Genomic DNA, 24,182 nt, shown 5'->3' on the forward strand with positions numbered 1-24,182 from the left:
CCCCAAAAATCTGTCCAAGGCTCCCCACTTAGCTTTCTTGTATCTTTTTTTTTTTACCTCCGGACAGTAGATCTGGAATGGCACATTTGGGCACCAAATGCTTAGAAATCCCCCCACAGTAGGTGCTAGTACTGTTAAATTAGTGTTTGCGCTATTTCTTTTTAAATAGGTTTTTTTTCTTTTTCTTTTTCTTTTTCTTTTTTTTTTCAAGTATAAGGAACCCCAATTGCTCTGGCTGGGAAAGGATGTAAGGAACCAGACTGCTGAGTGAGGCAGCACTTCTGACCGAGCAGCTGGTAAAGGGAGGGGAGGTGGGGTAGGGGGACACCTGCTCCCTGGCGGCTCGCAGTCTGTTTACCAAAGCCACCACCCAGGTAGGGGTAACAGCAGAGACTTTGGTTCGAATGGGAAAGGTCACTGGGGAACCGGACAAGCTGGAGCATTTCTGGGCCTTCACGTGCTCGTTGACGAGTTTGGTTTTACCTGGCCTGGTGCACAGCTGTTCTTAGCAGACCTGGCCAGGCCTATCGCTGAGGGAGGCCCTCGCAGGAAATGGAGGTTCTGCCCAGGGAGAGGCCAGAGGCCCTCAGAGCCTGCCACCTGCGTCCTCCACATTGTGCTCAATAAGACATCTCCTCAAATGTGATTCTGCGCATTTTGGTGTTAATAAAACAATGCACAAAATATTCCAGCATGTTCCCAAATGTGTGTGTGTGTGTGTGTGTGTATGTATATAATTATATGTATACAATCACCCAGTTATGTGTTGCAACTTTAGCCTTATGACCTTCTCAGATTCCCTCTGGATACGACCACCCATCCCTGTTGAGTATACTAAAGACCCCTCCCCCTCTATACTGCCATACCTCTACCCGCATCTTCTAACCAACACAGACCCCTTCCACCTCTCAGCCCCTTCCTGTGCAGGCCTCACTTCACTGCCACACTTAGCTGCCTACTGCCCATCCTCGCCGCCGCCTGGCCCTCTGTGTAGGCACAGCCCCTGGTTGCCTAGCCCAGCAGACACTTCCCAGCCTCGTCTCGAAGCTCCCATCGACCTGGGGCTTCCCCTGGCCTGGGTGCCAAGCAGCCACTTGCCCAGCTGTTTGGGCCTCCCGGGCCCTCCAGTCCCAGCAGCACTGCCTCTGCACTCAGGGCTGGACTTTCTTGGGCCCCCTGCCCCTTTCTGCGCAGTGGCACTCATCCTAGTCTCATATGTCCCCCTTGTTTATCACTTGGGGCTATGCCTCAGGCTCTAGAAATGCAAACAACTGCCCCTTGGGCAGTCCCCATCTCGTGAATAGCTCACCTCCAAGCCAGAACTGTGGTGGCCCCATCCTTGGCCTTCCCCCAAGCCCTGTTCTCTCTGCCTTTGAATCTCTCTTGTAGCTGCCAGGTCTGGGTCCACCCTCTGCCCAGCTCTCCTTGCCCAAGCCTCGCCCTTCCCCCGCAGCAGCCCGTGTCTTTTACAGTAGGGCAGAGCTTCCTGCTCCTGGCAGCACTGCACAGGCCGAAACCCTTAGGCTGTGAGCTCCTCCGGCCAGGCAGCTGGGAAGTGGCCTCCCTGTGTCCTGACCGCTGCCCAGGGTCAGACGCGGTGTGAGGCGTGCCTGGGACCAGGAGACACCTCAGCGCCCGCTGGGCCCCTCCCACCTCCTTGGCCCCCACACCACCTGGGCTCACACCAGGCCCTTTGCCTGGTGATGACCAGAGGAGGGAGCCTTGAGCCCCACAAGACATTCCCAGCTGTTCTCCCCCTCCCCCAACCAAGGCCTGGAGACAAACTGGGTGTCAGTCACTGTGTTGGTGGGGCATGGGCTGGGGTGACTGACAATGGCTGCAGTCAGGGGCGCTGCCCCATCTTGTCCCTTTTCCTGCTCTGGCTCAAGGCCACAAATGTGGTCACATGGTAGCTTGCACCCAGGCAACAGATGCACTACACAAGACCCTCTCCTGCCAGGACCACCCTGGGGAGAGCCTGCAGCAGCCCCAGCTGGGATCTGATGTGCTCAAGCGTCAGGCAGGCCTGCTGTGGACAAAGGTGACCAGACAGGAGCCCAGGGTGACAGCATATGGTGTCCACGAGGCTTCTCAAGGGCTGTGTCCTCGAAAAGGGGTGGGCTGCAGGAAGCCGAGGAGGAAGGTTGGGTTGGCAGGCTGGGACAGACAGACCACACTTTACTGGAGAAGGTGGTTGAGGCTGGAGTGTGAACCTCATCTACTCCCCCAAAGAGGCCTGGACAAGCTGCAGAACTCAAATGTGCCCAGGAGAGGGCGGGTTGGGGAAAAGGTGGGTGGAGAGCGCTGGGGTCTCGGGCGGGGGGTGGGAGGGTGGGGGGGAGGCCTGGAGGAGGGGCAATCCAGGGACTGGGGGAGGGGCGCGGGGCTGGGTGCCGGGGATGGCCGGTTGAAGACCCATAGGGCGGCTCAGGCGCGGGGTCCGGGGAGCAGGGGCAGGCAGCCCAGCGCCGAGTGGCAGACGGTCCCGTAGGCTTGGGAGCAGCCCCCGAGCGCGGCCCGCGCGGCCCCCTGGGCCTCCTGCGAGGCCGAGGCGCTGAACATCCTCCGGCCGGGCCGGCCTCCGGGGAGGCCGGGGAGGAACCTGCAGGCAGACGAGGACCGTCGTAGAAAGCGTGGAGGGAGCGACCTGAGGCGAGGGAAGCGGACGGGGGAGGGGGAAGGAAGGTGGAAGGGAGGGGAGGGCGGGAGGGGCGCGGGCTCACCGGTCACGCGCCGGCCGCGTTGCCACCACGGCCCGGGTTCCGGTCACTCCGGATCAAGGCCTGGACGGCCACCTGGGCGGCGGCCTGCGAGGTCAAGGAGGGCGCCGCCCCCCTCCCGCTGGGCTTCACCTGGGAAGGGGTGTGTCGCAGGATCACTGGCACCGTCGAGAAGGATCTGCGGGAGGGGTCCTCCCGTGCCCCCCTTCCCACGACCTACCCAGCAGGATGCCGAGGGGAGTCCTGCCGTCGCCCAGCGGGGCCCTTTCCCTCTCCCAAGACCTCCTGGGGGCGGAGGCTGGTGCAGGGGGGCCGAGCTCTGCCTGGGAGGGTCCTTGGCTCCGCCGGGGACATCTGTGGGGTCGGAAGCTCAAGTCCCGAGTCAGGGGTCCCGCGCTGCTGGCGGTTGGTGGCCCCACACAGCAGGGACCCCAGCAGCTCTGCGCGGGCGGCCGCCAGACCACACACCGTGCGCGGGGCCGTGACCGGGGTTACTTCGAGGCCGGCGTCCGGGCTTCCGCGCAGGCGAGCCCGAGGGCAGCTTGGCCGCGGCTCTGGGTTTGAGTGGGGGCACCGGGGGCGTGGGGACGCCGTCCAGGCCCGTCTCCCTCGGGACGCGGCCGTTACCCCTGCGCTCCAGGATCATCTGCGAGAGGCGAGGGGCGCTCGGAGGTGCGCGGGGGGTTGGGGGTCGCTGGGGCGGGGGAGGCCTCGAGGGTGCGTGCACGGGGGATGATGGGGATCGCGGGCCGGAGCACCTGATAGAGGCGGCTGCGATATCGGTGGCCGAGAGCTGGGCTCCTTCGTGCACCGGGAGCCGCACGTCCGCCTCCAGGGTGCACTCCCGGGCCGGGCAGTGGAACCGGCGGGGCGCCGGCGAGGCGGGCGCTGGAGAGGCGAGACCTGGGCTGCCCGGCCGCCGGGCCTCCCCTACCTCTGCACGTAGGGGTGCTGCAGGGCCTGGGCCGCGCTGAGCCGCTTGTCGGGGGCAAACACCAGGGGCCACTCGCGGAGGTCCAGGGCCCGGCCTGTGGGCAGCCGGCCTCTCAGCCGCTCCAGGGTCCGCCCCCCCTTCCTGCTCTCTGCTCCCTCCCTAGCACCACCCTCGGGCAGCGCGCAGGCGCGTCAGAGCCCTGCTTCCCTTCAGGTCTCCTCCTCCCCAAGGCCTGGTGCAGCTCCTGCCGCCGGCCAGGGCGAGCTGCGCCCACACTGGGGCCTCCTCGTTTTTAGCCTGACCAACAGTTTCTGGGCTGGGGACCCTGAAGGTGCGGGAAGGGCGCTGGGTCTGGCTCCGAAGCCCCCGCACTCACCGGGACCCCAGGCGCTGCACAACCGAGGCGCCGGAGCCAGCGCCGAGAGCCAGGAGGTCTGGGAGCGGGCGCCGAAGGCGCTGTGATCAGGAGTCCCGAAGGTGGTCGGGCGGGCAGCTCAGGGGGGTCGCCGGCCACCGCTTCTGACCCGTTGAGCGACCTCCTCTCTGCAGGGCCTTGGCTCTCTGGCAGGGCTCAAACCCCGAATACTGGGTCGGGCGCCGCCACTCGTGCATAAGCACACCCACACGTGCCCAGTCCTTGCACACTCCTGCACCCTCCATAGGCTGCACGCTCACACGTGCACACGCGTCCCCCATACCCTGTGCTCCCACCTCCACAGGGGAGCCCCTTGCCTTCTCCACCAGAGCAGAAACCCGGGGAGAGGACAGGGCTCCTCCAACGCTGTCCTTCGTCCCTCTCCCCCAGGGAGAAGGAAGGACCCCTGCTTCACCCCTCCGCAGAGCTAGTGCCCTTGTCCTGACCCAGACGGACCCTTCATGAGCACTCTTTGACCCTCGTGGACCCTGTGGCCCCGGTGGACTCTGTCCAGTTGCTCCCCGAAACCCCCAGCAGCTCCTCTCTGGGTCCACCCTCGGCAGGGCCTGCCCTTTCCACTCTTCCCAAGGCTTCCGGACCCTCCCCGTCCCTCCACCTTCACGTCCCCACCCCCATCCCTTCCCGGGCTGTCCTCTGTTCTCAGTCCTGGTCCGGCAGGTGCTGCCCCTCCCACAGCTGTGTGCTCTGACCCTCGGTGTCCCTGGTGCCCAGTGGACCCCCGCACACACGCTCGCCGTCCTCGGAGGGTGGTGGGATGCCCTCCAGGATCAGCCCCAGCTGGTAAGCGTGGACGTGCCGGGGACAGGGGCCGCCCCGCTAGCATCTCCCCTAGGATGCGGCCCAGACTCCACATGTCCACCCCGGGGGTGTACCTGGGGCAGGGAGGGCTGGTGTTGTTGGGGGAGCCCCAGAGGCGGAGGTGGGGGTGGGAGGAGGTACTTCTGGGGGGTCTCAGACACTGGGGGCATAAGGAGGCCCAAGTGCCCTGGCGGGGCAGGAGAGCACAGGGGGACCTGCAGGGGGAGGTGGCGGCAGGATGGGGGTAGGTCACCGTTACCAGCTCGAGGACAGGAACACCTCCGGAGCCCGGTACCATCGCGTGGCCACGCACTCCGTCAGGGCATGGCCCTCGGGCCCCTCAGGGAGGCCGCTGAGGGAGTGGGCGAGGCCAAAGTCGCAGAGCTTCACCAAACAGCTGGCGTCCAGGAGAACGTTGGATGGCTCGGGAAAAGAGGTGGGCTGAGGGCTAACATGGGTGGCGGCTTGAGGACCCTGGGGTGGGGGTGCGGGCCGTGGAGCTCAGTGGACAGGGCTTGGGCGGCACCTTCTGGTCCCGGTGGATAACTCATCCTGAATGAATGAACTTGGTGGCCCGCAGGAGCTGGTGGAAGACGTAGCGCTTGTGGCTGTCCTTTAGCAGTGTGCCCTTGCAGATGACGGCATTCAGGTCGGTGTCTGGGGGGGGTGTGCAGGTCAGTCTGGTGGGCCTGGGGAGAGCGGGCCAGTCTGGCCCACTTTGAGCCCTCATGGGGGCACCTCAGCCTACCCAATGCCCACAGACCTCAGGTCCCACTGGCCAGCCTTAGAGCCGTGTCCTGGATGTGTGCACTGCCCAGGAGCCCCTGCTGGCTTCTCAAGCTTGTCCACTGTCTTTGTTGGCACAGCAATAAAAGTTTGTGGAATTATTTTTATACTTTATTTCATGTTGCCTTTGTTTTATCAAATGAGTAGAAAAAAGAAAATGCAGGGCTTCCCTGGTGGCGGAGCGGTTAAGAATCCGCCTGCCAATGCAGGGGACACGGGTTCGAGCCCTGGTCCGGGAAGATCCCACATGCTGCAGAGCAGCTAAGCCCGTGCGCCACAACTGCTGAGCCTGCGCTCTAGAGCCCGCGAGCCACAACTACTGAGCCCGTGTTCCACAACTACTGAAGCCCGCAGGCCTAGAGCCCGTGCTCTCCAACAAGAGAAGCCACCGCGATGAGAAGCCCGCACACTGCAACAAAGAGCAGCCCCCGCTCGCCGCAACTAGAGAAAGCCCACGTGCAGCAGCGAAGACCAGAAGTTAAATAAATGAATAAAAATTTTAAAAATTAAAAAAAAACAACAACAAATGCAGCTGCAAGCAGTGGACAAAGCAGAAACCTCACAGAGAGGGTTCAAGATACCTGCCACCAGGCCTGGGGGGCTGACACTCTCCAGCTCCACAGGGACACTGCCCAAGCTGAGTGCAGTGGCTACTGCGGGGACCAAGCAGCAAAGGAACATACAGAGGGAGCCAGACCACTGGGATGTGGGTGGGAGCATCCTGGGCCGGGACAAAGGTGGGGCTGGGGTCTGAGGGAGGCCTCACTCACCCATAGACTCAAACACCAGGTAAATGTCCCTGTCATTCTCTGCCCAGGTCACACCCGGGAGGCGGACGATGTTGGGATGGTCCCCAAACTCCTGGGGAGAGAGCGGGGGCTGTGTCCTGGGGGTCAAGGGGCCAGACTTCCCCCTTATTTGGCGAGACTGCACCTGGAGAAGCAGGCAGACGGCCTTGGCCACTCACTTGGAGCAGCATGATTTCCCGGAACGTCCTCTGGAAGGAGACAGAAACGTGAGTGTGGCTGCAGAGCAAGAAGGAAGCCCGTGTCTGGAGACGATGCGAAGGGACTGATGCTCGCCACCTGCACACCCGCTGGCCCATGAGGTCGCAGGGGGCGGTGCTCTGAGAAATGCCAGAAACCTGCTGTGACTGGGCTTCATGCTGTGCCTTCCAGACACAAGGCAGCAGGGGGGCCACCCCACAGCCCTGCCTCATCCTTTCCCACACTGCTTTCCTACTCACTTACTTGGGCATCCGTCTTGTCCTTGAAGGCATCAAAGATTTTCTTGATGGCCACGACCTCGCCAGTCCTCTGATCCACCGCCTTCCACACGATGCCATAGGCCTGGGGAGGAGGGCGGTCAGCCTGCTTGGCATAGGGCCATCCCCTGCCCGGCCAGACTGCCCCCTGCAGACATGAGCCTCCTCCTTCCTGCTCTGGTTCCGGGGGAGGGATGCTGTGTGGTGAGGGGCGAGGCCCTCGAAGCTGCAGGCCTCCAGAGGAGGCTGATAGGAACAAAGGGGGATTGGAGACCAGAGAGTATCGGGGGAGGCCCCAGGAGGATATGAGGTCACAGATGGGAGGGAGCTCCTGGGCAGGATCTGAAGCCTGCCCCTTCTCCGACAGTCACCCTGATCCCTCTCTCGTATACCTCATCCAGCCTGTCAGCAAATCCTGTTGGTTCCACATTCAGGATTCATCAGAATCCAAAGACTTTCTACCATCTCTGCTGCCCCCGCCCTGGTCTGAGCCTCTCGCACCTCCAGCCTGTATCACTACACTGATCTCTTAACTACTCTCTCTCACCCACTCCCACTGTTCATCCTCAACAGAGTGGGCGGGGTGAGCCTTGTAAAGTGGTACCGATGGCTGCTACCCTCCCCGTGTCACTCATAGTAGCAGCCAAAGTCCTTGCAGTTCTCCAAAGCCCCACATGATAAGACCATCCCCCTAGAACTCCTATCCAGTTACCTCAACCCTGCTGTTTCCCAACAGCCCAGCAGGTCCTCGCCTCAGGGCCTTTGCACTGCCGCTTGCACTGTCTGAAACTTTCTTTTCTCCCCTCCCTCATCACACACTTGCACACACCCAGTGACACACCTTCACACATACACTCTCACACAGTCCCACATGCTCACACAATCACAAATGCACATGGGCTCACACAAGGTTCTGGCCTCCACTCTGCCCACTCAGTTTACTGGCTCAGGCCCTTCCCCCTCAGCGACTGGATCACGTGTGCCCGGTCTCCCTAGAGCATTCTGTGGGCACGGGAGAGGCAGCCCGGGAGCCGGGGGTGGTGGGTGGGGACGGTGGGTGGATGGGGCACCAGGGTCCGAACTGAGGTCTTGGGGGTCCTGGCTGTCACCTGTCTCCCAGAGCCAGATGACAAGTTCCCTGGGAACAGGCCCACACCTCCAGCTCGTGGAGGAGGCAGGACCCAAGCCCAGGAGTCCCTGGCAGAGTGGAAGGCCACAGTCCTCCTACTGGCCCTGCCCACGCCCTGCAGGTGGCCTGGTCCGGCGGACGCCCAGGCGCCTCCGAGCTCATCCCCTTTCCGAGCCGCAGCCTGAGCAGGTATCGCTGGGCAACGTGACGGTCCATCTCGGCGGCGCATACGCCGGCTGGTGGGCGCCAGGAGGCCTCCAGACACGAGCTGGGCTCGAACCGTTGAAACCCGTTGCCTTGGGAACCGACGGCGGAGCCCTCCCTGCGCCTGCGCCGGGGCGGGGCAGAGCGGGGTCTGCAGCCCAAGCCCCGCCCAATCCGGGGCTGCCGTGGAGCCCCACCCCGCAGTCCCGCCCCCTCGGCACCGCTCCCGGACCCTCGCCGCCTTGCCCACCGCCCTTCCGCGTGGCCCAGGCCAGAGCCCAGAAGGTGCCCCTCTCCGCCTTCCGCCCCCCGCCCCACCTGCGGCCAAGGAGCCTGCTGCAGCCTCCAGAACCTCTCCACCAATCCGGGCCTTTGCACGTGCAGTGCCCACCGCCCGGGACGCTCTTTCCTTCCTCCGCCTTGCTTCTCCGGTCTCTGCTAAAGGGGTGCCGACGGTTAGGGTGTCATTCGCAGACAGCCCCTCCACTCCTTGGGCATTTGGCGGCAGGGGCCGGGCCATCCCCAGCGGGTGCGAGCGCTTGAACTGGGCAGTTGCGGAGGCACCGCCAGGAAACTGGGGGTTAGTTCCAGGGCGGGGGTCCCGGCAAGCGGCTGGGAGAGCAAACCTGGAGGCGGTGAGAGTCTATGAGACTGGCTGAGAGGGGGCTGCCGTGCGCAGAGGTCAAGCGCTCGCAGAAAAAGGAAGCCAGGTAAGGGGGCCGACGGGCGGGGGTAGCCAGGGAAGGAAGTGGGAGCACCGAGGGGACAGCCAGGCAAAGGCCCCGAGTGGGAGTGTGCCTGGCGCGTTGGAGCCACAGGGAGGCCCCGTGTGGCTGGAGCCCAGGGATGGAGACCAAGGTATCAGCAGGGGGCGGTGGGCAAAGCTGGAGGGATCTTCCCCGACCAGGGCTCGAACCTGTGTCCCCTGCACTGGCAGGTGGATTCTTGACCGCTGTGCCACCAGGGAAGCCCAATAAGCATTTGTTAAGTTAATGAATATTATGTGCAGAACTAAATTCGCAAGTGCTTTGAAGGAAAAAACTACTTCCTGTATCTTTCAGCGTCTCCTTCGGCATTCATAGAGTGCCCTATTCTTAGGTCCCAATAAATATTTTTGGTAGATATAGTGAAGAAGGTGCTTCATCATATGACTTTATATAGCATGCCGAATGATCTTTCTAGAGGATATAATTTTTTACAAGAATAATTTCCCAGTGATATGTAATAGAGAACTGAGCCAAATAGTAGTCAGGAAATGGAGCCTCTGATCCCAATTCTGGAACGGACTCACTGTGTGACAGTGGACAAGTGACATAACTTTGCAGCTCTGCAGCGTCCTCATCTGTAAACAGGAATAAGAAAAAAATCAGCGCTAGAAGGACCTGAAAGCTCTTAGTCACATAGGAATACTAGCACACTGTACAAAATATACAAGAAAGTTCATGGCAGTATTGCTTGCAATTGTGAAAAACTGGAAACAACCTATGAGTACATCAAGAGGAGGCTACATAAATGAGGTCATGAAAAGCAAAGGAAGACAGGCATTGTCACACACCAGAGAACACTAAAGAGATATGATAACTAAAGGCACCGTGGATTGGATTCTGGAACTGAAAAAGGACAGCAGTGGGAAAACTGGTGAAATTTGAATCAAGTCTGGAGTTTAGCTTATACACAGGCTATACAATGTCCCGAGAGGACTTACGATGAGAAAAATGTCAATCACAGCTTTAAGCCCTTGGTTTGGAAGGAGCCAATGAGAAAGCGCATTGGAAGGAGATGTATGTACAATTTCATTCACAGGAAATCGGTAACGGATGATACTTCCCTTGCACTTTCCACCCCAACAATGACTTTGTGCTCCTGGTGCTTGAAGAGTCTCCATATCCTGGTGAAGAGAATTCCCGTGCTTGGGCAGCTGACCCCCTTTCCGGCCACCTGGGTGACCTGGACATCCCAGCTCAGGCTGAAGAGGGGGAGGAGGATGTGCTGAAGCCTACGCCTCTGCTCTGCCGCTCCTGCACTGACTGCTGGCCAGCTTCCTAGGAACCAGAGGGAGGCGAAAGCCCAGGCCTCCCTGCCACACACGTGGCCCCGACGCTGCCTCTGGGGCACCCTTCTGGCTTGCGGACATTGCCTCCATGTTATCTGCAATGAGCCTCACGGACCACTGTCCTCCTCTAGCTCAAGTGACTTGGCTTGAAATTCAGTAATTCATTTTTCTGATTGATCAAGCCTGCTGTTGAAGTTCTCCACTGGGTTTTTAATTCTTCGTTTCTATTGTATTCTTCAGCACCACAATTTCTGTTTGGTTCTTTTTTATGATTTCTGTCTCATTGTTGAAATTCTTGTTTTGTTCACGTGTTGTTTTCTTGGTATTGTTATCTATCTTCGTTCTCTTGTAGCTCACTAACAATTTGGCGATCTCTATAAAAAAATGTATGATGCATGTGTCATTTGATTCAAAAGGAATTTGTCATACAAAAATCTCACAAGCGGGTAAAAATAGTTTTCGGTAGCATTGTCTTAGTAGGGAAAAGTTGGTGGCAATGTAAGTGTTCATCAGTATAAGACTGGTTAAATTAATCATACCTCAATCATTCTATACAGCTATTATTATATAGAGAATACCACGTAGCTAGTACTGTGTTTTATATCTATATATACTGCTCTGAAAAAGTTACTGAAGATATATTGTTAAGCAAATAAAACATTTACAACAAAAAAGTAAATAAATAAAAATAAATAAAATTATGGACAAAGGATTTGAATAGACATATCTCCAAAGAAGATATACAAATGGTCAGCGCCACAGGAGAAGATGCTCAACGTCGTTAGCAATCGGGGAAATGCAATCAAGACACATGAGGCCACGCTCAGTCACTAGGATGACTTTCAGAAAAAAGTCTTGGCAAGGATGGCGAGAAGTCAGAACTCATACAGTGCTGGCGGGATGTAAATGGTGCAGCTGCTGTGCAAAAGTGTTTGGCAAGTCCTCGAAAAGTTAAAGATAGAATTACCATACGATCCAGCAATTCCGCTTCTGGGTATATATCCAAAATAACTGAAAACAGGTATTCAAACAAATGCTTGTACACAAGTGTTCACAACAGCCTCTTCACAAAAGCCAAAAGGTGAAAACAACACAAATGCCCATCATTGATGAATGGATAAAGAAAATATTATCTATACAGACAATAGAATATAATTCAGCCATAGAAAGGAATGAAGTACTGATATGTGCTACAATGTGGATGAGCCTTGGAAACATTATGCTAAGTGAAATAAGTCAGATACAAGAAGTCGCATATTATATGAGTCCACTTAAATGAAATATTCAGAATAAGTACCTCCATAGACAGGGAAAGCAGGTTAGTGGTTCCCAGGGGTTGAGGGGAGGGGAGACGGGTAGTGACTGCTTAATGGGTACAGGGTTCCTTTTGGGGGTGATGAAAATGTTTTGTAACCACATAGCAGTGGCGGTTACACAACATTGTGACAGTACCAAATGCCACTAACGTGTATACTTCAATATGGTTAATTTTATGTTATGTGATTTCACCTAAAAAAAAAAAAGAAGTTACAAGGCTGGGAGGAAGCAGCAAAAAGGAAGCCGTATCCAGGAGAGAAATAAGCTGATAGAGCCAGCCCCATGAATGACAGAGGTGGTGGAATTGCCAGTGACTCTAAAAACAGCTGCCATAAGTATGCTCGTGGGCATAAAGAAAGCGTGAATACAGTGAAATCAGAAAGGACAGAGATGGTGGAATTGGCAATGACTCTAAAAACAGCTACCATAAGTATGCTCGTGGATATAAAGAAAGCATGAATACAGTGAAATCAGAAAGGAAAATTATTAAAAAGAACCAAATGGAATTTCTAGAGCTGAAAAATAAATATCTGAAATGAAAAACTCAGTGGATGGACACAGCAGAAAAAATGATCAGTGAACTCAAATACACAGCAATATAAACTATCCAAATTGAAACCCACAGGAAAAAAAAAAACACCTCACTGACCTGTGGGACAGTGTCAACAAAAGGGGGGTGCAGAAAGCATGTTTGAGAAAGTAATGGCTGAAATTTTTGCAAATTTAAAGAAAAAATTAGATATTCACAAATCCAGGAATTTAAATGAAGCCCAGGTAGGAAAAACACAAAGGAACTCGTAACTAAATTGCTGAAAACAGTGATAAAGAAAAAATACTAAAAGTAACCAAAGAAATTTACATGCAGAGGAACGAAAATAAGCATAACGGCAGAGTTTTTATCAGAAAAAAACAATTCAAAGCAGAAGGAAAAGCAATGACATCATTAATGTACTCAAAGGGAAAAAATGTGAGTCTAGAGTTCTCGAACCAATCCCTAAAAATGTAGTGTATAGAAAGCATACAGAAGAGATTACAAATGAGAAGCTGGGTACGGTTAAAGTGGAACCCAGCGTTAAAAAATTAGAAGAGTGCCAAACAGGAGAGGGGATTCTTCAGGCTGGAAATGAACTAAATCTGGTGAGAAACATGGTACCGTGGAAACCGCTGGAGCCTTTAGTGGAAAGCCTCCTGCCAGTGGAAATGGCTGATATAAACATCATTAAATGACTCGTGCATTGATGGAAAGAGGATGTAATTAAATGTTCTGTTATATTAAAAATGTTTTCATATTATTGACATCTTGTAATCAAGAAGACTGATACAGAACATAAAAATAAACATAAAATTAGAAAACTAACAGAGGAATTACGAGTGTCAGGAATGAAAGACTACCTTCCTACCAGATCCTTCAAACATTGAAAATAAGGGTTTATTGTCAACAACCTCCCACCAATATATTTGATAACTTAGATGAGATGGCAAGTCCATTGAATGAGTGGGAGTATTCCCCAAATATAATCAATAATAAACATAAAGGGCTTCCCTGGTGGCGCAGTGGTTGAGAGTCCGCCTGCCGATGCAGGGGACATGGGTTCGTGCCCCGGTCCGGGAAGATCCCACATGCCGCGGAGCGGCTGGGCCCGTGAGCCATGGCCGCTGAGCCTGCGCGTCCGGAGCCTGTGCTCCACAATGGGAGAGGCCACAACAGTGAAAGGCCCACGTACCACAAAAAAAAAACCAAAAAAAAAACATAAAGATAAACTGAAAAACTCTATGGCCACAAGGACGGAGAGAACAGAAGGCCCATCGATGGAAATGGAGGAAGGACTGATCACCACTTGGACAGGCTGAAAGGGATGACAGCTGGACTCACTACGGAGGGTCCGAGGTGAGGAGCGGGCCGAGAGGCCAGGAAGGTCGGCATGCTTGACTCGGAAGGCACAGCTGGGCGTTCCCCCAGCTGTGGGCAGCAGGAAAGGCAAGTGGGAGCCTTAGTAAACTCAGTCGACAAGAGCGGGGCCTGGTGGTGGTGGGGGGCGTGGAGCAGTCCAATGCAGCTGCTGGGGGCAGTGGGACCTCTGGCCCCTGGAGCAGCAGGGACATGTGCCAGCTAGCAGGCCAGCCCCTCTTCTCCCTGCCTTCCCCCAGGAACCCGCAGCCAAAGGAGGCCTCAGCCCTGCCATTCTGCAGCCAAGAACGTGGCCCTAAGCAGAATTATCCCCAAATCAGTGAATTTCAGCAAAAGAGGAATTCTGCAGCATGAACTTCATTACATTTACTTAATTATTAAATCAAATTTTCAGTGGATATTTGATTCATCCATTAGTTATTTTTTAATGTGCTATTATGTGTTTTCTCTCGGGGCCATTATTTCTACCCAGTCCAACTTTCCCTTGTCCAAATATCCTGGCAGATGTAAATTTTGTCAAGTTTTTATTTTCTCATCGGTTGTCAGTTGACAGTTTTATTGCATGCAGTTGTAACCTTCACCTTAGTTTTGAGTGCGTTGTTGACTCGGGGTATTTACTATGCATTGAGAAGTGTGGGGACTGTGCATTTAATTTTTAGCTGACCCACGGGGAGATCATGCGCAGTTTGGGGGGCCTCATCCAGGAGGCCCAGAGTTAGGGGGAGCGGGCGTGTGGCAGGTCAAACCCCCCAGGTTGAAACGATTTGGCCTAAACCTCCTGCTTCATCCATCACCAGCCTCCTTATGACCCTGGAGACCAGCTCACAGGGATCGCACCTCCCACACTGCAGAGTGTCACAGTCTGAGTATGGGCCCCACCCCTTCCTTCCCCTCAGTGTCCAAGTCTGAGTAGATATCAGCTGTGTCCCCGTGTGTGTCACAGTGTAGCCCACCGCCCACCCTGTTTCCGGTGCAGCCCCCGACCCTGTGGGGTGGACCTGCTGTGCTCCCCTGTACCTGGGTCTCTGAAGTTGGGCTCCCCTCTCTCCTGCTCCCAGCGTGGGCTATGGACCCAGGTACCCCAGGTCACTCCGGGCACCTGCCTGGGCCCCTCCCAGGAGAGCACCTCGGGGTTGTAGCTGTGGTTGTCTCTAGATCATGTGCCCAGACTTGGAAACGGGGGTCCCCCGAGGGGGTGCTCCCCCCAGCTGGGCACCTCCTCGTGGCTGTCTCTGAGGGGCATCTCTGAGCCAGCCCGTGGAGGTGGGCGCTGGCATCGCCATCGGGGCCTACGCAGGGCTCTGGGCTCTGGGCATCCTTCTGTTTGTCATCCTCTTCCTCACAAACAGGTAGGTGAGCACCCCTGGGAGGGGGGGCATGCAGACCAACCTGGACCACACCCCGAGGCCCAGCCGCCCCGGTCTGGCTGCTCAGGGAGGACCAGGGAGCCAAGCCCACAGGCCCTGGGCTCCAACGAAGCCTCTCCCCGAAGCTGCGACCCCGCTGACCCTGAGGAGGCCAGGGCCCGGATCACCGCAGCAGCATCACCGCAGAGCCCCAGCCGGCCCTCACGTGCTCTGCACATACACGCACCCCGGGGCTCCCGCTGGCTCCCACCTGCCTTGGCTCATGGGACTCGGGTGGCGGTGCCGCCGTGTCCCTCACTGCACCGCGCGTCTGGAGAGGGCACTTCCTCCAGGGGCACCATGGCTGTGGGAGCTGACGCACATCGTGGCCTGGATCTGGTCCTTCCACCTGGGGCTGACCGTGAGCCTGGTGTGGGTCTGGCACTGATTCCAAGGTACTTGGCTGTGGAGGGGCCGCCACTTGAGGAAGGGTGCCTGGCCCAGGGCCAGCTTAGGTTGGGGTGAGGGGAGGGGGTGGGGCAGGTCTGCAGGCAGCACACAAGCTGGGATATAGGGGAGGGGACAGACTTGGGTCCTGCCCAGGGCACAGAGAACAGCTGGGTCTGGGCTCTCCAGGGCTTGACCTCAGCCAGAGGACGCACTGGATAGACAGGCTCTCCTGGACCTCACTCACATTCCTGCCCATCCTCCCCTTTGCCATGGTGATCGCCATCAGCGCTGCGCTTCTGATCAAGGGACAAGGTACCGGGGTGGGGCTGAGGTAGCCCTACTGCCAGGCCCCCAGGGTCCCTTTGTCTGACCTCTGCTCAGCATCTGGCCGCCTCTGTGGTGTCAGACTCCCACCGGGGCTGAGCCCCAAGGACAGGGTCTCTGGCATCACCTGAACCCACCCCCACCTCCACAGGTCCACTTGCCCTTGGCAGGTGGAAGGGTCATAGGCACTGGCCATGTGGCCTCAGGCTGCCGTGGAGTGGGATTCAATTAAAAGCAGCTGGCTCCTCCCTTTGTCCCAGGGCACAGGGCAGGGACAGGAGAGGACTCAGCCAGAGAGGCAGTGCACACAGTGGGAAGAGCCCACCAAGGTCCAAGTCACAGACGCAGTGCTTTCAAGAGTCCTCGGGCAGCTCACTCTGTGCTTGCTTCTCCATCTGTGAAATGGGAGCAGAGGCCGCAGGAAGCGCTCACCCCCGGCTCAGACACACAGCCCAACCCCACTGGGACTCCTGAGAAGGGGCGCAAACCCCAAGTCTCCGGAGCTCAGTAGGGAGGGCTCCGAGGCAGAAGGAACAGTAAGTGAGGGCAGGAAGGTGTGCCCTCCGGCGGCCTGCCCAGGCTTGGGGGCAGGGGCTGAGTGGTGAGGGCAGCATCCCAGGAACAAGCCGGTGGGACGTTCTGCCGCAGCCTTCAAGGTCCTTGCAGGCCCCTAGCAGAGCCTGCTGCGGGGAAGGGGCCGGGGTGGGAGGAGAAGGGGGACGGGAGGGGGCAGCCTTGCCAGAAGCTGAGCAGACTGCTGGCCCTCTCCCTCCCGGTGTCCTTCCAGCTCGGTGTCCCTGCCAAGAGATGAGTGACCCTCCAGACGCCTCCCGGCCGGAGTCCGAGGGTACTGCAGCCTTGGCCCCGGGAGGGACAGAGACCCCCCCACGCCATTCACGAAGGGAGGGGGGAAGGACCCCAAGGGTGCGGAGAAGTATCAAGAGTGACACTTGGCTTTGAATCTGGGCCCTTGGAGGTGAGTTCCGTCTCCCGTGGGCGGTGGTGGGACCTGGTGGACACCAGGCACCGCTTTCCCAACACAGTGAGAGAAAGCCACCGGACGTCCGCAGTGGCGGGCATCTCAGCCCGCTTGCACGCCGGGCGCCCCCCTCTTCCCTGGGAGAGGGGCTGCTCCCGGAAACACCCACGCGCCCCGTGGCTGTCGGCGGGGATCGAGCCCGAGGAAACGGAGGGGACAAGGTCCCCTTCTGCCCCTAATCGCCGCGGGGCAGAGGCAAAGCGCAGCCTCTGCGGCCGGACTGGGCTGGGAGCGCAGAGGTGGACGCTTCCGGCTGGTGGCGGGGGTGGGGGGCGGGGGGCGGACCGGGCGGGGTGCGAGGGGCCGGGAGGGAGCCGAGCCCGGGTTGGGCGTGGTTTGGAGGTCTTCCGGGCGGGACCGGGGCTGGGGGCGTGGCTGGGGCGTGGCTTCCCTCAGGACTCCACCTTCGATTGCATCCGGATTGCGTAATCGGGAATTGCCCCGCCGGGAAGAACCCGGTCTCGAGGAATCCGGAGACAGAGGAGAACGAAACGCTCGCCACACCTCTTCTGGGAGGAGGCGTTTACGAGCTTTAACGCGAGGACACCTCGCCGGGGAATCGGGAGGCCCGGACGACTTAAAATTTAAAAACCTCTGCCCATCGGTTGCCTTGCTTCGAAACAGAAATTAAGAGACCCAGGTCGACCTAGACACTCCCGCGACAGATGTGTGCGGCGCAGGAGCCCGGGAGGGGCAGGGGCGGCCCACGGTGCGGTGTGCTCTGGGAAGGAACAGGGTCCGAGTCTGCGGAGGACCGGCCCGGCCTTGAGAGCAGGCCCCGACCACTCGCAGTCTGTTGCGCAAGCAACGGGGCGGGAGTTGGGGAGGGCGGCTAAGTTCTGTTTCCGGGGAGACCGGCTGACCGCCAACAGAGCTAAAGGTGGACAAACCCCGACGGGCGGCCAAGGTCCTGAAGAAGCCCCCTAGTAAAGGTTGGCGACGATGCCCTGACCCTTGATTGACCCCAAACTCCTGATTCTGCCTCTCCCAACCTCGTGACCCTGAGACGCGTCGAACCCCGCCAGAATCTTCGGGCTGGTCGAGGGGAAGGGCTGAGCTGGAGGAGCGGGCTGGAGGCCTCGACCCATGGTGCCCAAGAGGAAGCGCGGGCCGAGCGCCGGGGGCCGGTCTGGCGCGGCGGGAGAGGGCACCGAGCCGCCGCTATCGGAGAGCGCTCAGTACTTGCAGCGAGAATACAAACTGCTCTCGGAGCAGCTGGACGCCTGCGAGGAGCGCGTCGACCAGGTGCTGCAGGAGAACGCCTTCCTGGACTGCGAAGCGCAGCGCCTGCGCGAGGAGAACCGGCTCTACGCCAGCTACGTGAGCACGCGCGCGCAGCGCTGCGCCAACGCTATCGTCCGGCTGGAGGAGCAGAACCGCGTGGACCTGACGCAGATCCACTGGCAGCGCGCAGAGCTGGCGTCGCTCTACCGCCGGCGTGAGGAGGGGGTGTGCGCGCAGCTGCTGGAGATGGAGACGCGCGCGGCGCAGATGGCGCGACAGGTGCAGGAGCTGCAGCCCTACAAGGCCAGTACGCGCCCCCGCGGGAGGGCCGGGCGCGGGCAGGGCGAGGTGGGTGCACGCCGCGGACCGGAGCTGACCCGCGGCCCCGCCGCAGGAGCTGCAGCTGGAGCAGCTGGCCCGGATCCGGGCGCTGGAGCGCGAGCTGCTGCATATGCGCGTGGAGCACATGCAGCTGCTCCATCGCATGAAGCGGTGTTTCCTGGAGGACAAAGCAGCCTTCGAGCGCGAGGCGCGCCAGCGCGTGCAGTCCCTGGCGCGGCGCGCGGAGCGGGAGGCGGCGCGCGCGCTCATCGCGCACACACAGGCCATCAGAGAGGACAACGGGCGCCTGCGGCAGGAGCTGCTGCGGCTGCAACGCCGGGCCCAGGTGCTGCACGACACGCGGCGCCAGTTGCTGGAGCAGCGTGAACAGCTGCGGCGCGAGCACGAGGACATGCGGGACCTGGCCCACGTGCACAGCTGGCTGCGCCGGGGCCCCGAGGGCCCGTCGCTTTGGCAACCGCCGCTGGCCAACTCGCACCCTGAGCACTTCGCCTCCACCACGATCCAGTCGCGCGCGACCTCCCGGGCCCCATCAGTCTCGGCCTCCCGGAACCCGTCTCAGGTCTCGTGGCGCGCGGCCTCTTGGGCCCCATCGTTGCTGTCGAAGCTCGCGGTTCCCTGGGTCCCGTCATTGGTCCCGTCGCGTGTTGGCTCCAGGGTCCTGTCGCTGGCCCCTTCGAAGGCAGGATCACGGGTCCCATGCCAGGACCCATTGCATGCGAGCTCCAGGGTCCCGTCCTTGACCCTGTCGCGCCCAGGCTCCCGAGTCCCGTCCCTGACCCCGCCACGCCTGGATTCCTGGGCCCCTTCGCGGTCCTCATTGCGTGCCGCCTCACAGAACACCACCCTCTCTGGGAAGTCCGTCCCCGGATCGGGCTCTTCCCGTCTCCCAGTCGAAGGAGACCGTGAATGTGACGCTGCAGGTGAAGGCGCCTTGGGGAGATCCTGAACTTACCCGGAGGAAGGCCAATGAGGCCAGACGGTGCGGGGGAGACGGGGGTGCGCAGGACACGGATTTGGTGAGTGGATTATCAATAAAGGTGTGACCCCCTCCCCACCCCTCTCCGCTCTGGCACCGCCTGCTTCGCTGTCCAGCATTTCTGGCCGGCGCAGGGACCACTCATTATGGCTCCCAGTTTCCAAGCTGCAAGGTAGCTTGATTGTCCTGTGCCCTGTGTGTCTGCCAGGATTGAGCATCCCTCAACCCCACAGCTGACCTCTGGCAGGGGCAGAGGGAGTCGGCCATGCCATCGTCCTGCCCATGAGGGCTGAAGTCTGGTGGCAGAGATGGACATCACGGGCATGGACAGGTAGTATGAGAGCAGGAAGGGAGTCTGGCGGGCCAGGGAGGAGCTGGTCCACTGCGTGTGGCGGCCAGGAGGGCCTGCGTGGTTTGAGCTGCTCAAGAGAGCCATGTGGGGGGGGGAGCGTGGGCTTTGTTCTGGCGCCACGGGGAGCCACGGGCGTTTTTATGTTTAACCTATTGTTTTTTTGTTTGTTTTTGCCGTGCCGTGCGGCTTGTGGGATCCTAGTTCCCTGACCAGGGATTGAACCCGGGTCCTGGCAGTGAAAGTCCTAACCACTGGACCTCCAGGGAGTTCCGGGGGGGAGGGTAATTTTAAATTTTGATTTAGCTGTCAGTCCAAGTGCACGGAGGCCAGTCAGTACGCTCTCCCTCACCTGTGGTTTGCATTCATCAACGGCTGCATTGGGGAGGTGGAGCGTGGGGGAGACCAGGGCGGATGAGCCACCGTGGCCCATGGACCTGGGCCCTGTGGAGGGAGGAGTTCAGACCGCAGCTTTCAAACAGAGCCCCCCCAGCCCCCACCAACCTTGCCGTGGAAATTTAGTTAAATGTTCTGGTTCTGGGTTGGAAGTGCTGGTGGGGGGCTGGCAGCATCAAATTCTCTGAGAAGAGTTCACTTGAGGGACTTCCCTGGTGGCGCAGTGGTTAAGAATCCTCCTGCCAATGGAGGGGACGCCGGTTGGAGCCCTGGTCTGGGAAGATCCCACATGCCACGGAGCAACTAAGCCCGTGCGCCACAACTACTGAGCCCGTGTGCTACGACTACTGAAGCCCGCGCGCCTAGAGCCCGTGCTCCGCAACAAGAGAAGCCACCGTAACGAGAAGCCCACGCACTGCAATGAAGAGTAGCCCTGCTCGCCCCAACTAGAGAAAGCCCGTGCGCATCAGCGAAGCCCTAACGCAGCCAAAAAATAAATAAATAAATCTATTCAAAAAAATGAAATCTTGTTACCAATAGGTTCTTTTTTTTTTTTTCCCCTCCATTGCAGCTTTTCATTGCGGTGGCTTCTCTTTGCGGAGCACAGGCTGTAGGCGCTCGGGCTTCAGTAGTTGTGGCACGTGGGCTCAGTAGTTGTGGCTCGCGGGCTCTAGAGCGCAGGCTCAGTAGTTGTGGCGCACGGGCTTAGTTGCTCCGTGGCATGTGGGATCTTCCCAGACCAGGGCTCGAACCCGTGTCCCCTGCATTGGCAGGTGGATTCTTAACCACTGCGCCACCAGGGAAGGCTTATAACAACATTTTAGTTTTGCCTGGACTTTTGTTAAGCCACAAATTAGACATTGCTACTCGTTGTGAAAATTCACCCACTTGCATCCTTAGCATTTGGGACACATCTGTATGTACGTTAGGCTTTGATAAAAAGTTCACTTTCAGAACCCTGTTGGGCTGTTCTGGTAGCTCCTTCTTCCTTGCACAGCTTTCCAGCATCTCCCTCTTAACAAGCTGCTCAAACTCAGCCCTGGTCTGCCCGGCAGGCTGCCCGCTGACGGTGCCTGTGGGGATGGAGGAGAGCCACCCCATAGGCCCCGAGGAGGTGGAGCAACAGGAACTCCCCATGCTTGCTGGAGGGAATGCAGACTGCTGCAGCCACTCTAAGAGACAATTTGGTGGTTTCTCACAAAATTAACATACTTGTATAATATGATCCTGCAATGACGCTCCAACCCAAAGGAACTGAGAACTTATGTCCACACAAAAACCTGCACATGCACGTTTATAGCAGCTTTGTTCATAACTGACAAAACTTGGGAGCAACCCAGATGTCCTTCAGTAGGTGAGTAGATAAATACATGGTGGTCCATCCAGAAAATGAAATATCAATCAGCACTAAAAAGAAATGAGCTATCGGCCATGGAAAGACATGGAGGAACCTTAGATGCAAATCACTAAATGAAAGAAGCCAACCTAAAGAGGCTGCACATTGCATGATTCCGACTCTGTGACATTCTGGGAAAGTCAGAACCATGGCGACAGTTAAAAGATTAGTGGTTGGGCTTCCCTGGTGGCGCAGTGGTTAAGAATCCGCCTGCCAATGCAGGGGACACGGGTTCCAGCCTTGGTCTGGGAAGATCTCACATGCCGTGGAGCAACTAACCCTGTGCGCTGCAACTACTGAGCTTGCGCTCTAGAGCCTGCAAGCCACAACTACTGAAGCCCACGGGCCTAGAGCCCATGCTCCACAACAAGACAAGCCACTGCAATGAGAAGCCCACACACCGCAACAAAGAGTAGTCCCCGCTTTCCACAACTAGAGAAAGCCCGCACGCAGCAACGGAGACCCAATGCAGCCCAAAATAATTTTTTTTAATTATTAAAAAAAAAAAAAAGAAGACAGAGACACAGAGGACCACACCTGTGTCAGCAGAGCCGAGGCTGGAGCCCTGTGGCCACGAGCCAAGGGGTGCCAAGGATGGCCGACGCCATGAGAAGCTGGAGAGAGGGAGGCTTCAGAGGCAGCACGGCCCGGCTGGTACCTTGACCTCACACTCTGGCCTGTAGAGCTGAGACAGTAAGTTCTGTTGTCTTCAGCCACCCAGATTGTGGCACTTTGTCACGGCCGTCCCAGGAGACCGATACAGCCCATGCATGCAGACATCAGCTCAGGAGGTGGCCTCCCGTGGGACACGTGTCACAACGCTGTTAGAAGAATGGGGACGCGGAAGGGCCACAAGAGATGGACAAAAGCACCTGTAGAAGGACGTGGAGAGTACGAGTCCATTATTTTGAGGACAAGAAACCAAAACCACGTGCTTATTTTCACAGCACAAGACGGGCGCTTGAGGACACACTCTGCCATCAGCAGACCATCCCTCGGGCCAGGGGAGGGGATCTTTCGCTCTTTGCCATTTCCCAGAGGGAGATACTTCATTTAGTGTGAGGCTCATGTTGACCCCTAACTTGGAATAAATCTCACTAAAACAATACGACTTGGCTCCCTTTTCTAGACAAAAGTTGCCTGATTTATCAGCCAAGGGAGCCAGGACCTCACCCCTCTCCCTGGGGTGAACGTCCACAGGAACTCCTGGGGAGGGGCGTCCAGCGGGTCACGAAGGACAGGGACGAAGCAGCAACGACCCACCAGCTTGGGTTTTCTGGGCCCCAAATGGAAGGTGTGGGATGCTCTGCTCTGCGGGCCAGGTCCCACGGCAGCTGCTCAGGGACAGATCGCACGTGGTGGGCGCATCCGGGGAGAAGGTGTGCGGAGGGGTGGACGCCTCGGGCACCAGGGGCACACCCGTCCCTTTCCACCAGCCATGGGACAGCCCGCTGCTGAGAAGGCTGGTGCTTCCTAAGGACACCTGCCCCTGGGGACGTGCGGACGGGGAGCTGAGGTGCAGACCTACCTTACTGCGCCTTCACCACCACGCTTCTCCCCCCAGGGTGCCACATCCAGCAAAGGGTTCTCAGGGAGCCGTGCACAAGGACACAAGGAGGCAGCTGTTTCCCTGCCGTCTGCCCGCTGCCACTCCCTCAAAGCATTCGCCACCAGGGCCTGCCCAGCCGGGCACAGAGGAAACTGCAGGCTGGGACAAGCCAGCCAGCAAGGGGAGCCGGATGTGCCCACTGTTCGGCAGCCACTAAGCGCCAGGGTGACCCACTGGTATCACTCGATAATCGTCGTCAGATGGAACGTAGCTAATTGCAGTTCTGTGTTGTCCACACTTAATTCCACATGATGGCGTCACGAGGTGAAGCATCACAAAGGAGTAAAAACCAGAAACAGGCGACCTGGACGCACGGCCAGCTGGGCTCCGGGACAAGCCCAAAGACCCAAGACAGGCCATCCCAGCTTGCACTCAAAGGCCATCTGAAGGCCTCCACCACTCCACACGTGGGGTGGGAACAAACCAACAAACCAGGCACTTCCCTGCTCACAGCTCTGAGCTGGAAGAAAAATACAAGCGCTGGCACAAAAGTTTGGATTTTATAAATAAGAAAAGCCACTTGGATGTTCCAAAGGGCACATTTCTATTTATTCCAGAGGGCCATGGGTCCCGTGCCCTTAAGGCCTCACTGGCCGTGATGGGGCCACCCTGAAGCAGCAAGGCCCTTCCCCAGCTGGGCTGTGGGCAGGACTGACCCAGAGAAGCTTCTGCTATAAACTGAATTGTATCCCCCCTCCCGAATCCTGTGTTGAAACCCTAACCCCAGTGTGGTGCCATTTGGAGGTGGGGCCTCTGGGAGGTGATGAGGTGAGATGAGGTTGTCGGGTGGGGCCCTGTCATGGGATTAGAGCCCTTATAAAAGGAAGAGACACCAGCACGCTCTCTCCCTTCCCCACGTGAGCACACAGTGCGAAGGCGCCATCTGCAAGCCGGGAGGTGGGTCCTTGTCAGAACCGGCCACCTGATCTCTGACTTCCAGCCTCCAGAACTGTGAGAAATAAACTTCCACCGTGTCAGCCTCCTGGTCTGTGGTGTGTTGCTATGGCAGCCCGAGCAGACTGACACAGCTTTGTAACTTGATAACTTAATGGCTATTTTCACCCATCTTCAGTATGTATTAATGAACTTAGAATATAAATATCCTGTAAAATGAGAAAAAAAATGTAGGAAAGTTCCAAACATACTCATCACTTAGCTTCAACAACTCATTTTGCCAA

General features: G+C 57.9%; 2 protein-coding genes across 2 annotated transcripts; one reads left to right on the forward strand and one right to left on the reverse strand.

Annotated features, from left to right (window-relative positions):
- Window positions 1–150: 150 nt before the first annotated feature.
- MAPK15 (mitogen-activated protein kinase 15) lies at window positions 151–17,797 on the reverse strand. Its single transcript, XM_029203517.1, is given in 21 exon segments — window positions 151–2,602; window positions 2,716–2,852; window positions 2,941–3,074; window positions 3,189–3,366; window positions 3,479–3,504; window positions 3,507–3,585; window positions 3,657–3,798; window positions 4,031–4,088; window positions 4,825–4,871; window positions 4,873–4,962; window positions 5,148–5,311; window positions 5,415–5,545; window positions 6,445–6,535; window positions 6,642–6,671; window positions 6,925–7,023; window positions 8,218–8,303; window positions 8,590–8,883; window positions 13,515–13,601; window positions 15,256–15,441; window positions 15,591–15,642; window positions 17,702–17,797. Coding segments are annotated over 21 exon segments (2,382 nt in total). The 3' UTR covers window positions 151–2,427.
- Window positions 17,111–24,182, forward strand: CCDC166 (coiled-coil domain containing 166). The gene is made up of 3 exons (XM_029202308.1): window positions 17,111–18,236; window positions 18,328–19,294; window positions 22,960–24,182. Exons 1-2 carry the CDS (start codon window positions 17,796–17,798, stop codon window positions 19,222–19,224), a joined length of 1,338 nt encoding a protein of 445 aa, XP_029058141.1. The 5' UTR covers window positions 17,111–17,795; the 3' UTR covers window positions 19,225–19,294; window positions 22,960–24,182.

The sequence above is a fragment of the Monodon monoceros genome, unplaced genomic scaffold (genome assembly GCF_005190385.1).
Source record: "Monodon monoceros isolate NGI ecotype Baffin Bay Population unplaced genomic scaffold, NGI_Narwhal_1 Super_Scaffold_5, whole genome shotgun sequence".
Lineage (NCBI taxonomy): Eukaryota > Metazoa > Chordata > Mammalia > Artiodactyla > Monodontidae > Monodon > Monodon monoceros.